This window comes from Cheilinus undulatus, linkage group 19 (genome assembly GCF_018320785.1).
Source record: "Cheilinus undulatus linkage group 19, ASM1832078v1, whole genome shotgun sequence".
Taxonomy (NCBI): domain Eukaryota; kingdom Metazoa; phylum Chordata; class Actinopteri; order Labriformes; family Labridae; genus Cheilinus; species Cheilinus undulatus.
In genome coordinates, this window is record NC_054883.1 from 20,690,092 (window position 1) to 20,704,980 (window position 14,889).

At 39.1% G+C, this 14,889-nt stretch overlaps 1 protein-coding gene across 1 annotated transcript in view; it reads right to left on the reverse strand.

Annotated features, from left to right (window-relative positions):
- The window catches only part of ofcc1 (orofacial cleft 1 candidate 1), a 198,188-nt gene that overhangs the window by 90,015 nt on the left and 93,284 nt on the right, over positions 1 to 14,889 (reverse strand). The window contains exons 18-19 of the mRNA XM_041814710.1: positions 5,033 to 5,284; positions 252 to 504 (exon numbers count right to left, since the gene is read on the reverse strand). Coding sequence (XP_041670644.1) covers positions 252 to 504; positions 5,033 to 5,284 — 505 coding nt within the window. The remainder of the gene's footprint in view (positions 1 to 251; positions 505 to 5,032; positions 5,285 to 14,889) is intronic.

The following is a 14,889-nucleotide window of genomic DNA, read 5'->3' on the forward strand; positions in this document are numbered from 1 at the left end:
CTTGTAAATCAGGGATCAGAGACTTGTCATTAGAATTATTAAGGATTTGATGTCCTGTTAAAGGATTCATTGGTCGACAGTCAAATCATTTCAGTCGTCCTCCCTGCCGAAAACGACACCCACCTAACCTTGCACATTTTTTCTCACCCTCTCCCCTCCCCCCTTTTTTGTAATCTAAAGTCACTTTGCCAAGATAAAGTGAACTCCTATTTAAAGTGCACAAGTGTCCAAGTTATTTTTAAGTGACTTACCCCGAGGAGGGCGTCCACTGCAAAGACTGCCAGGGGGTCGAGGACTGTCCACACTCCCTGAGCCATGATAAACTTTGACGTGAAGGAAGGGAGTGAGCCAAATATCTGTTGACAGCCCCATCTGATCAGAACCAGCAGGAACGTTACTGCGTTCAAGGTCAGGGGACCCACCACCACCATCGCCAGCTCCTCCCGGGTGTGGAGCAGAGAACCCTGGTACACCAGGTCCACCGTGTGTGCGTGGAACTGGAATCTTATGGGAGAGGAAGCAGAGGTGGGTGATGTGCATGTGGGCAGACTGAGTGTGAAGTGTGTGGTTTATTTGTGTTGGTGAAGCTTTGCAGCTCAAGGGCAACTAGTTCTAGCAATTCACACTCCGTGTTAGCTTGTTGGTGGTTGATTCAATCATGTTTAATTAGTCTGATGGCAATTGACAGTCTAATTTGTGGTTTTCTTGGATGTACAGCCTCACTGGTGCCACACGTCACATATATTCACATAAAACTCAAATAGGAATCCAAAACAACGGTACAGACAAGATGCAGTGACAGCATTTACCTGTATTAGTGCATCACTTTGGAAGGGTTTTAAGACTCCTATAGTAAGTTAAGCTCCGTGTTTACAGCAAGCCTCATGAGTTTCTTAATCTACCCATAAGTCAGAAGGAGGCAGAGTCAGTGGTGGGAGAGGAGAGGTCCAGTTTTTGCTCATTAATTTCCATCTGATTTGCTCCAAGAGTCAAGCATCTCTCAGATTCTGTCCATTAATCTGACAGTGGAGGTCCATCGGTGTGCTATCACAGGCAGATCTTTATAACGTAGACATTTAACAGTCCTTCTAGAAACAGAGTGACCTATATAGAAAGAGGATTCTAAACCATCTCGAACATTGCAGGTTTCTATTTCCTAAAGTACTTAGACTGTTAAATCTCTGCTGTACAATGAAAGCGGATATTTCATTAGAGTTGAATCTTAACAAGATAAAATAAATACTCAGTTTCAATAAACCTGACGTGTTTTGGCATTGGCAGGACTGTACTATATCAAAAATTGACATGGAGGCAATAACCAATATCTAACTAAATTTTGAGTCTTTTTAATGTGATTTTGCAATGGATTTTTTTAAACTAAAATTAATTCAACATCTGAAATGGTTTTAGTGCATTTAAAGGAATAAAAAACATGGTTGTGATCTATTAATAAATCTTGTATACACAATCAAGTATGCATGAAGAGCCTCATGCGCCCAATCCAAAGAAGTGCTATAAATTTAGAACAAAAAGTAAGGAAGGTTGTGTTTGGTAGATTATTTCTTGTTGAAACAATTCTTCTTGGCTATAATACTCATACACAGCAACAAATGAAGAGTTGAAATTTTAGGTTTAAACAGATGGGAGTTGATTTTAACTCCCAAAGTGTTATTTGAACTTATTTTAATTTAAAAGACGTCCAGAGTTGGAGTTATTTTACAGAATTGATTCATGAGTGCTAATTAAGCTCCACCCCCTGTTTCCCACCCTTTGCACATTGTTGGTTGGAAACAAATACGAGTTGCCCAAAATGTCCCTTTCTAAAGCATTTCTGAAAGATAAGTGTTAACTCTCTGTAAGGCTTATGCTTTTTAATGTTATGTGTAGAAATTCTGCAAAGAATTATATACTTATACATAAGGTTTGTGTGTGTTGCCAGGGCTAAATTGCTTGTTTTAGGTCTTATACGACTGCTAATGGGTCCAATTAGGCTCATTAGAAAATTCGGATCAAAACATGTCAAAGTACTGCTCTGAGTAATTAAGTTTTTCTTTACACTTTCGGTTAAAATATCAAGATTTGGATCTTAGTTGATCAACAGTTCTACTAAATCCCCATATACTCCATAGGTGGTCTGAGGGTTCAGTTACTCATTAATCTTTTTGTAAGCAGAGGAAATGTGCTTGTTGGTCATAATGCCTGTTAAAAAAATTATGTATTAATATTACTAGAGCCCTGCGCAGGAGTCTTTTCTCAGTCTCCTGCCCATTCTTGCTGGTTTCTGACCAATCAAACCCACAACAGGTCTGAACGATCCTGCCCGCATCCCGCCCTGATTCTGACAATCCATGTTTAATATTCAGAATAACGGACAGTGCATTTAATTAAAGGAATGGTAATTTATTGTGTTCACTTAAACACAACCTTGACAAAGTATCCTCCCTCAATGAAGGAAAACACTAAAAAGCAACCACAACACTCACATCATTATCACGCATAAATGTGCCACACTGATTAAAAAAGAAGCTGAGACCCTCAGACTGATTTAACTTCAGGTTATGGCTTAGTGACATGTCAATGTAATACCTTATTCACATATCTTTTTTTTTTTAGTCATACTGAGCTGGAATTGCTTCCTGATCTCTGGAAAGTTTGTGCGTCATATAAACGGCAGCACACTTCAATCAGCTCTCAGATAGTAGGCTGATCTTGTCATTAGATTTTTAATGCAACAAGACCAATTTGCATGAAAGGAAAGTTTTTCCCCGAATGACTGGATAATGGCTCAACGTCTCCACACACAGCTGCATGTTTGCAACGATTGGTCTACAAAATAATAAGGGGAACACTGAAGCTGTGCCTTTTGACTTATTTACAAAATTTTGAAGAGAGCACTTTACGGTGGAGCTTTAACAAAGCATCACACCATTTGGCTGTATGGAGACGGACACATATTCAAACATGGTTCATGCAGCACCACCAACTACACAACTGACAAATAACAGAAAAAACGTCTCCCACCAAAATGTGACATATCAATCTTTAGCCAATTATCTTGGTTATATGAGCATGGAGAAGTGCTTTAAAGTGAGCTTACTTTGATCAAGGATCATGGAGCAGGCGTTTTATCACATCTAGGCATGCCAAATACGTTTCTTTGTGGGTGTGTTTCAACAAAATGAAGCCTAGCGTTAGTTCATCCAGGACCCGGTAATCATACACCCAGCTGTGATCAGCTTATAGCCTATCGCCTCCAAGCTCCCACAGAGCTTTCTTTCAGCACAGCTGACATACTTCTCACTTATCCTTGCTTGCATTAATGCTGATGCACCATGCTGTTGTTGGCACAGCTTAACCTCCTCCACCCCAGCCACCTCCTTTATGGCATAAAGCTTGTTGCTCCCTTATATCCAGATTCATGCTACTATATGGATTAATTGCTTTCGAACTAATTTTATTGTATTCAATACATATTGTCATAAATGTATCTATCCATATGGGGGTTTCTAGTCATGTACTCCCTGGAAAGTGAAGGCTGTCTCCTCTTCAGGATTGTGGCGGCATGAGTGTATTTGAGAGAAAATCTGTACACATTTTTGATTTTTAAGGCACCAGTACACCCAAGAGGTCTTTTGGGACGTATCAAGGACATTTAAGCAACAATGTGGTATACAAATCAATAGAGGCAGACAGACACTGGTTCGGTTAAAAACATCCTATACTTCCTGCAGTAAGCTCAGATCAAGATGGGTTCACAGACTTGTTACAAATGGACCACACCAGAGTCAGAAACAAACATGGACCAACACCCCCCTTATCAAATTATCTTTGAATGGTTATTTGGTCTACACCAGGGTTTGACACCAGTGCAAGTGAGATGCACAAATTTGGCAATGGAGTCATGTTCTTTATTTTCTTCACCACACCACAAAGGTTAGGTGTCCTTACTTGAATAAAAATAAATACTATAACCGGGACAGGACAGAAGAAAAGCTCATAGGCGGTTGAAACAACAATGGGGCCAGAGAAGGTTTGTCCTTGTCCAAAGAGAGATGGAAACAGGGAGTCAAAGAGGAGGGGAAAAAAAAGAGTAGGACAGACACGAAAAGTGAGAGAGGCCTGTCACCATACCAGCAACTCTGCCTGTCACTTCGCCTCTCTCTCTCTCTCTCTCTCGCTCTCTCTCTTCTTCTCTCTCTCACTGGTCACCAGCAGCTCTGGACGTTGCATGGAGAGAGAAATGCTCGGAGGGAGAGCAGGCGATTCGGACATGTGGAAGTTGTCATCCAACGTTGACCCCCTCTGTTTTCACATTTTTGTTTTTTCACCTTCTCTCTACCCCCTCAGTCCATCCTTCTTCTTTTTTTTAATCCAGCCACATTTTTCCCTCCCTCCTTCCTCTATCACTTTCCATGATTTAATGCGTGATGTTTGCAGCCCCATGTTATTGTAATAAAAACCTGCTTGTATGCATGTTTGCAGCCAGCATGTTTTATTGTGAAGAATTAAATCGGCACCATATGCTATTGAGAAGAGATTTAACAGTTCTGTGGTATCTTATTGCTGTTTATAATCAATGCTGTGCACCAAATAATAACAATAAATTCCTTCCAAATAATGTAGCCTTTTGGGACTTAAAGCCGAGTGCTGAAATCAACAAACTCCCCCAGCAATGGTTTGTTAATATTGAGTGTGTCTTGTTAAAATGTTAATGGGGGATTCCAAGCAGATGATTTGGGCATATCAGTGTGCATGTTTTGCCAACACACAAACAGACTCTGAAACAATGCACATCCTCTGTTCGTTACCCAGTTCCCATTTTACTTTACATTTCTAGTGTTGTGTATGTCTGCAATTTGCCCATGTGCTTCAGTAATCTATGGCTGTATCTGCCTCCCTATAAAGGGATTTTTGTCAGCAGAGATGCACGCTCACAAAGTGTCTGCTCTGTTTGTGTGTATGTGCATCTATACACACGTGTGCATGTGTCAGTGTGTGCGTTTCGAGGCGATATCAAAGGAAGCAAACTCACTTGTTGACAGGAACTGCGATGGCCTGGAGGTAGAGCCACTGGCTGCAGTAATGCAGGTAGAGCCTCACAAACCACATCAAAGCCAGGAGCAGCATAATGAGGCCGAGCTGCCGAACGGAGCCACGCCAGCTTCTATGCGGCTGTTGTTGCCGAGGCAACGGAAGGCCCAGCTCGGACGGCAGCATGCGGAGGGCCAGGCGGGCTCGGTCTGAGAGGCGTGAGGGGAAGGAGGCTGGTTCAGTCTGTGTTGACCTGATTTAGGAGAGAGGGGAATTAGATCCACAACAAGGATGTCTCCAAGTTTTTCCTTTTAATCCTTGAAATGTCAAATATCAGCAAAAAATATTTGTAAGTTACTTCTTTAATGCTAAACTTTTAAATAACATTTTAACTACAAAATCCTTAATGTAAATGTGGGCTTAGCTGTATTTGTAAAATGATTATCCAACAATAATCTGGTTATGTGCATGGTAAAGTATCTAGCTTTCAGTCATGTGACCTATGCAGAGGCCTGGAGTGGAAAGAGCTTAGGAAAGTGACCACTACATGGAGATACAGCCTGGTGTTTTTAGTTTTCCATTTCTTCAAAATGACACCTTTACAACCCATGGGAAACTCAGAATACAAAGATACTGATTTAAACTACTAGTTTTTTTTCCCTGTATGACTCTTATACAGCACTTGTGACAAAATCGCAATGACGTAACAGATGCTGTACTGTTAGCAATAGTACGCTAATTAACATTAGCTAGCTAATATGTTATTAGCAACAGATTTCAATAAAAAAGGGCATTCAGGGTAAAATAAATGCATTTCTATACGCAAATAAATATATATTTATTACATTTATTTATAATCGTCTAACGTCTATAACTTCCTATAATAAAAAAAGTACAACAACAAAATGGAGGTGGTCAAACTATCATCACTATCTGTCACTGCAAAATAGCACTGCATGATTAGAGATACTAACTCAATGAATCTACAATGCTAACACACGCTGAATAAGAGCTCTGTACTGTATTTAAGTGTACTGTATAACAGTATAGAAATATGGCACACACACCGTCTGTATTCTGATGTAGCTACGTTTGCTTTAGCAACATGAGCTTTAGCAAAATTGCTAACCCTAAGGTAGCCACATTAGCTACATAAGTGATATAGCTACATGAGCTTTAGAAAACATAGCCAAAGCCAGTGAAGCTTCATTCATTACAGAGGTAACATAGCTACATGATCTTTAGTAAATATAGCATACGTGGTTCCCTTCAGCCCTGTAGAAGAGGAGCAGTTCATTGATGTCACCTCAGACTCAAAAAATATTATTGCAGTTCAAGTCTAAGACATTGTTTGCACTTGGACTGGAGTGGAAAAGGAGGAATAGTAGCTAGGCATGAGAGCCTTTACCACACTTTTTCTTCTTTTTGCAACATCCTACCTGTGTGAGGATTTTGCAAAAGGCTGTTGCCTCTACAATACAAAACAAAGCTGGACATCAAAAATCAACAGAGTGGCAGTCTCACAGCTGCAACATGGACCCAAGAAGAAATAAGCCAACAGTCATCACTGAGATTATTGCAGGACTGGGTGTATAAATCTTCAAGATGTTGTACATATTTTAATATGTTGATACCTATGATGAGGGGTGGGGTGTGTGTGTGTGAAAATATTTTCATTCTGCCAGACAGAAAAAGTTTGGGAACCACTGGCATAAGTTAACATAGCTTTGTTAGCTTTAGCTTCATTAGCTATGTTAACTTGGTAATAGCTTATCTAGCTAACATACCTTCATTAGCATTACCCAGTATAACTATGTTAGCTTTAGCAACATGAGCTTTGCCAAACGTAGCTAAAGCTAATGCAGCTACATTAGTTACATAAGTTTCTTAGCTGTGTGATCTTTGGTAAACATTGTGCAAGCTAACATAATTAATATAGCTTTGTTAGCTTCAGCTGCATTGGCCAATGCAGCTACCTAGCTTATGTAGCTAACATACCTTCATTAGCTTTAGTTAGTACAGCTATGTTAGCTTTAGCAACTTGAACCTTTAGCAAACATAGCTAAAGTTAACGGAGCTACATTAGATATGTAGGTATCATAGCTGCGTGTTCTTAGGTAAACATAGCAGAAGCTAACAAAGCTTGTGGGGCTTTGTTAGCTTCAGCTACATTAGCTACATTACCTGTATATTTTATGTAACTAACGTCTCTTCTTTAGTGTCATCCTTAGCTATGTTCACTACGTTGTGTTTTCATGGAGCACAAGCTTTTTTGCTGTATCAGAGTATTTACTCCAATTTAGTAACGTTTTGTAATCAGGTTTTGCAGGACAGGTTTTTGACTTTTACCTTTTGGTCGCCTAACCCTAACCAGATTTTTGATCCAATTTTATTTTGAAAGTTTTAGCATGTATTTCCATTTCCATTTGTTGATTTATGGTGATTCTTAACAGAATAAATCAACTTTTTCTGACCAGTTGTAAATGTAGTGGTTGCAATGTAAGTTGTTTTTACATTAAATTTACTGCTGATGTAAATTTCACAATGAGCCAATTTGCTTTTTACCAGTATTTGTGTACTGACATCATAAACTGTTTTTTTAATTGAGAATTAGATTTACATGCATGTTTTCCATTATATCAGAAGTATTCAGTAAATTAAAGGTTAATAGATACTATATTTCCCTAAAGTAGTATTTAAATCATCAAACATGTAAGCACATGCACTCTCGCTGTCTCACATACAGACACAAACAGAGAGGAATCCCTTCCAGCAGTGCTCAGCCTCCCTCAGCACCTCTGCCTCCTCTGTGGCGCCCTTTGTCAGGCCTCCTCAACTATTCCCTTTCATATGGAGGGCACAGATGGAAGATGGAGGCAGGAGGAGAGGAGAAAGGAAGGAAAGGATGTATACAATATTGACAGTAAAGGTCTGTGGGTACAGGAAATTAATGTGTATAGACATGTATTTATTGTAATTTGAACATGTCAACAAAAGCAGACACCAGTGACCCCCATCGTCTGGCTGCGGTGTAATTAGCACGCTGCTAACGTAGGTGTACACAGCACTGGTTAGCATCACAGAGTGTGACTTAAGGCCTTTGCCTGTGGACATCCCCGTGTCTCACCACTGTGTCCCTGAACACAGTAGGAATTCACTTTGTAGTGTGTATCTTGGGAAAATGTTACACTGCCTGAAGACGAAAAAAAAGAATCAATTGTATTCCCCCCCTACCACCACCAAATAATAATTAGGCTAGACTTACATCAAAATGCAGTGTTGTGTTTTCTTCTGCTTGTAATGCTTCTGAAATGTGAACCGTCGCACGGTTGCATTTAAAACGAGAAGAGATCATCTTTGCTGTTCCTGTGAGGTGGCTAGGTTCTCTGAAGTATCAAATTATTTGAAGTTATCAAGTTCCTCAGTGGATGCACATGAGAGCAGCGGTGTAGAGTACAGTACACGTGGGAGAGCTCCAGATTCATTCAGAAAATGCTCAGTCAACAGTTTGAGCTGTTAAATATTCATAGCGTGGCTGGAATAAACTGGCGAAGAGAATAAACATCAGTTGTTAAAGTCAGTGCTGTTGTTGAGATTTTAAACCACCATATATTTCCTCTATGAGATCAGTGAGCAGCTGCACATGGATAAAATACATGGACTTACAAAAGAGGAAAATATATATTGCATCAATTTTCCCCTTAAACGTAAGATGGAGGCACCATTTAATGCTCTTTTTTATTCGTACGAATATGTGATAAAAGAAAAAATGACAGTTCACACAATTATGATAGGCGTTAGGCCTTATTGAGTTAAGTATGCAGGTTTCATAACGTTTGCAGGTTATGCATGTTTCTTATCTGTGATTTGAAGGACAAACTGGTGAGCACTTCTAGTTCAGTCATGCAATGTTTGATGTCAGCTTCAAATTAAGTAAAAAAAACTTAAGTAGGAATTTTTTCATTTAAAAGGATAACCTTCACAAACAGGTAAATATGTAGTATTTTGCACTGAAATGTCTCTATACATTAAATTATCTCTATCCAAAATAAAGCTCTACAGTCTGGTTCTGGAAGTAAAAAAACATTTTCTCCATAGCTGATTCTATTATTAACCATAATATCAGAAGTAAAACATAGTTTATTCACAACCTCAGCCAAAAATACAATACTCACAGTCTCTCAGTGTTACAGCGAAGTCTCTTATTGGTGGGGTCCCCAGTTACCATGGTAATGTTGCCTCTACTGTGAAAATTCGTAACCTCACACACCAAATGGATTCATGCTGGAAAACTTTCCAATGTGGCTAAATTGAAAACAATTCTGCAAAGAAGAGTGGGCCAAAATTTCTCATCAGTGATGTGAAGACTCATTGCCAGTTATCCCAATGCTTCCTTGTTGGATCAACCAGTTATTAGGTTTAGGGAACGGTTTATTCACAAGTCATCATTTAAAAACTGAATACTTAAATTTGTTTGATGATCTGAATCTTTTAGTGTGACAAGAGTACATAAACAGAAATCTTTAAGGGCACAAATCCTTTTTCATTGCACTGTAGCTGTTTTCTGGTCTCAGGATGTAGATATTTAATGGCAAAGCTTGCGGCCAGTGAAATGGAGCTACCACTGTGAAGGGATAAAGAAAGGATTTTATCGATGGAATTGGGGAGTTTTGAATATCTTTAAGACTAAGTCTAGGTATCCACCAAACGTGCATACTGCATCTTGCGCTCAGGTTGCATTAATTTTGAGGACATGCAAAGGCAATGCTAAATGACACAGGGGAAACATGGCAGCCATCATGCATGCATGTTCATGCAGTTAACGGCAATTATATCTCCGGCCTTACCCTTAGAATTTTGGATAAACAAGTACATGATGCAAAAACACCACAAATGACATAATACATCATCTATTCAAGTCTCCACAAAGAGAAGCATTTATTCTCTGACTTTGTGTTAAAAAGTGTGCTGTTCCACTGTCAAATATGTTTGTACAAGATTTTGAAAAACAGAAAGATGATAATATATGTGCAAATGTGTCTCTGCCTCTCTATTATGATTTGTTTCAACAAAGGCGCTTTATTTTTGTTCCAAGCTTTATCACGACTTCTCTGTGTGGTTTAAAAACTGCTTTTCCGCATGTCTGCAAAAGTGGAATTACAGCGTAGACAAAACAGCAATGTGTCACAGACACAGGCAAGATGCTACCCTGTCAAGTAACATTAAAGGAAAATGGCAAATACAACCTGACGCCCATCTTTCATGTAATGAAGATATTGATGATGCATGAAAGAGGGGTATTTTTAGATGTTTTCATGTGGCCGCCTCTTCCAAAGAGAGCTGGTAACATGATGTGAAATCTGTTCTCACCACTGAATTGATTTCATTATGGCACCTCCAATTACAAAAGTACAATGCAGAAAAAGAGGGGCAGCAGCAGCGGATGGAGGTGTGGGCTTTTATCTTCCAGGAGAGAAGAATGTTTCACTCCAATATCACAGCTTGTCCGCTGAACGATTGATAGCATGTGGCGTAGCAGTCCTACGATGAAACTATAGCCAGAATTGGCACATTGCACTTTATTCTAAATGGAGTTTACATGATTCTGAGAAATCTGGGCCAGAAGCTGTTCACTCATTATCTCAGTTTTGATGCATTTGTTGTTCATTCCCATGTCATCAAAGCATGTTGCAAAGGACTCATCATCTTCCTGAAACCACAGCATCGAGTGCCAACGACTGTAAATCATATTTAACTAGCATAAATCTGTCAACTGTTGGAGCGAGAACCATCTCGCTGACTGATTTTCCCCGCTGTGTCCCTAAACGTTGACAACAAACAGGAGCTATGCTCTTAAAAATAGCACAAAGTGAATAGCAGGTTCGGACATGTATTAAACCTTTAAGACGGCTTGGGTAATGAGAAATGCAGGAGCCAAGGAAGGAAGGGAGAAGAGCATTACAGTGGGGTGTTACATTTAAAAGAGCAGATTTATGGTGAGGACGCTCCAGGGCCAAAGATGGTAAGGTAACCCTCAGAATCCCTCTGCAAGGCCCCAATGGCTTTAACCCTCCAGTCTTAGGCCACTTTAAGTATCCGACTTATCCCTTTATTTTGGGGATTAAGTTATTTTATTCTGTCACTTTCTTATTTGGGCCACAGGCATTGTTTATAAAAGCACTAAAGCAGACGTCAAAGAATGTTTGCTGTCGGGGAGAGCAAAGATACAGTGTGGAAATCGACTTAAAAGATTGACAGATAACGTGATTGTTTTCTTAGTGGCCCAGATGCACAAGTGTTGTGGTGATTATGGAAGAGTTATTATCTGAGATATGAATGGAGATACCTCATCTTTGTTTACATTTCTTCTTTTGGGGAACGCTGATAAAGTGTCATCTGTCATCTTTGAGTCACAGCCACCTTTTCAGAGGATTGAAGTTTAAATAAAAAGTGCTTCAACATGATTTTTTTGTTTGTTTTTATGTGCCTTCACTCCTAACTTTGGTTGGGTAAAAATGAACCATTGACCGTGTCGAGTTAGTGTTCATTTGTGCTACCAATTGAATCCTGGTACAGACCAAACAACCAAACCAAGACCATTCCACTTAGACTCTAATTAAGTTTGATTATTGTGAGAACCTGGACTAATTTTGATCCAGACTAAAGGTCTTTACATGCTGGGTCTGTTATTAGTGATGTGCGGTACCACTGATTTCCTTTCCGATCCGATACCAAGTAAAATTCAGGCTGGTATCGCTGATACCGATCCGATACCGATACTTGCCGTGAATTCTTAATCTTATTTAGGTTCAGCTATGTGTGTAGACTCTCAAAACAGCCTACACTAAAACTAAAGAATTAACAGTTTTCATACACTTGCCATTTCATATAAAAAGCTATGTTACTCATTGAAATTGCTATTAAAATACATAATTTAATGACAATAAAATAAATGTCACAATAATTTCATAAGTTCGTCACTACTACATTTCAAAATATTCAATTAACCATCAGTCAAAACAAATTAGACTGAAAATAATACAAGAAAAATATTTTATGTTTTATGTTATGTTATGTTTTATTGCAAGTGTAATGTATATTTCAGAAACATCTAGCCTATGTAATCCACTTCAAATGTTTTACTTTACAGGTAGCCTTACCTGACTAAATCTAGGCCTACTGAATAGATGTGAGCTGATCTCAGGGACATAGATTTTTACTCAAAGCTGAGCTCATGCAGTTGTTTATTGTGGCATTTATTTATTTCATTACTAATTTAATAACCATATTTATATTAATGAACATTTGTATAGAATAGGATTCCGTAGCTTTAAGAATGCAGGGAACTCCCGTTGTTTGATCATTAAAATGAAACCTAAGTCTAGTAGACAGACGTATATCACTACACATCTCCAACAGCTCCTTATTCTTTCTGTTCTTTCTGTACCTGGATAGTTTCTGCCTGCAGCACCGGGACTCCGAGAGTGACGTCTGTCTCGCCCTAGCAGCACCTGTCTCTCTCCTCTCCTGCTCTCTGGATCGCCTCATCATATTCTGTTTATGGTTGATTCTCTGATGTTTAACTATCTTAATACTTAACTGTCTTCTCACATACATCACGTGCTGCGTCGTTGCTGTTTATGGAGCTGAAATATGTCCCCACATGACTGCGTTTTAGCGAGCAGCAGCACGTTGTGACCAGTGACGCTCTTATAGAGCCGTATTACGCGTGTGACTGACAGGCGGAAGAAGAAGTAGTTCCTACTAACTGGGAATCATTACAACAAGTTTGTGATAGTGTTTTTACTCTCCACTGTATTCCTGTTAATGGCAAACTACACATTTGTCCACATTTATTAAAATATCGATATTTTTGTATGAGAATCGATTCTAAAACGTAAGACTCTGGTATCGGAGGGATCAATACTTCAGTATCGATCCGCACATCACTATCTGTTATTTTTGGATGTGTTTTTCAGATCTGTAATCCAAAAAAAGTCACACACTCAGATCTTGCACACTGAGTCTGATGTGTTTTTATTTGTCTTCACTGTAAAAATTCTTAGAATTGGGCAAATTGTCGGTCTTCTGCTGCTCTGTTTTGAGCATGGGTTTGTGACTACTGTGGTGGGGTTTTCCGGTGTATCTAGGGACCATTGTCCTGGATGTAACTGTAGGAAAGCCACAGTTTAATTGGAACTGGACTACATTTATTCTTAAAACAAGCGCAAAGAGTCACGCCGAAAGCTTGTCTTGGCGGAGAAGTTGTTTTTGCATGTCTCCTGAGTGACCTTGGCATCAATTTTTACATGACACTCCACCATTCGCAATCTAAGGCAGCGTTGACCTGCACAAGAGTAGTGCATGCACACTATGTCATTTGTTGCTCTGACTGTGATGGGCAGAACCTTCCTCCAATCACCTTCTGAAGATTTTCTGAAAGCTGATTGTGAAATATATTCAGTTGTGAAATATATTCAGTCGATCTTGCGTGCTAGGTTTTTTTGTTTCCTTCCAACAGGGCTTTATGTTTTAGACTTTAAGTCTCAACCCACAGACATTAGCGATGGCACAGTTACACATCCCAAACACTAATCACTCTGCCAGAACACATAATTCATTATGACATTTCAACAGGCATCCCAGATAATTGCGGTCAGCCATGTACTTAGTTTTTACCTAGTCTTGTTATGGATGAGAACCTGATGGCAACCACCTACAGCCATCAGAATAGGATAATTTTGTTCCTTTTTCCAACATTCAGTAAATTGGAATAAATGTTTGACAGATTACTGACACAAAAACAGGACTACTATTGCATGTCAAGAATTGAGTAAAGAAGTTGGCCTGCGTGGAGCATTGCATACTTTGACAAATATCGTACTAAAAGAACATTTGAATGGCCAAACAAGCAAAGCTAGGCAAACCCATGTAGCTTTCAAATGTTTATTTGCTGACTTACTCATTTCTATCAAATTATGCCTTCTAAATTTTCACTTAAAGATACGATGTGTTTTTGAAGTTTTAGCACTGAAATATCTATATTTCTTATGCTTTATTATACTATATGTATTTTGTCACACTGCACCTAGCCATGCAGTCTCCCTTTGCAAAGATATGTGTCACAAAATTAGTCATTATGGAGAGCTGTGGTACCGTGATGGACGCCACCTTTTAATAAAATTAAATGAAATTTCATCCCTGCTGGATATTCCACAGCTGACCGTAAGTTATGATATTAGAAAATGTATGCATTTAGGAACCCAGCCACGAAGTGGAAGACCATGTAAAATCACAGAGCCTGGTCAACAGCTGCTGAGGTGCATGGTGCATAAAAGTCCCAAACACTCTGCTAATTCCTGAAGAGCTCTGAACTTCCACTGGCATTAATGTTAGCACAGAAATTTCAGCAGGAGCTTCATGAATGGGTTTCCGTGGCCGAGCAGCTGTATTCAAACCTCACATCAGTAAGTCCAACGCCAAGTGTCAGGTGAAGTGGTATAAAGCACACCGATACTGGACTGTGGAGCAGTGGAAACTAGGGGTGTAAATCACCAGTTTCATCCCAGTACGATATTGATATTTTGGACAACGATACGATTTTGTTTTGATTTGATATGGAGCCCAGGATCGATATCACACGATTTTATGAAAAAATTTCACACAGTTACAGAAAAAAGCATTTCTGCAATTAAATTATAGACAGGTCTCTGTATTTAATAAAAAATATCTCTTTAACAAAAACAACAAAGACTGAAATTACCTTTAAATTGGGAACACAACTATGAACATTTGTGTTAAAACATGTTGATATAAAACAGCAAACATTTTCAGTGCCAAACGTTTTATTTCATCAAA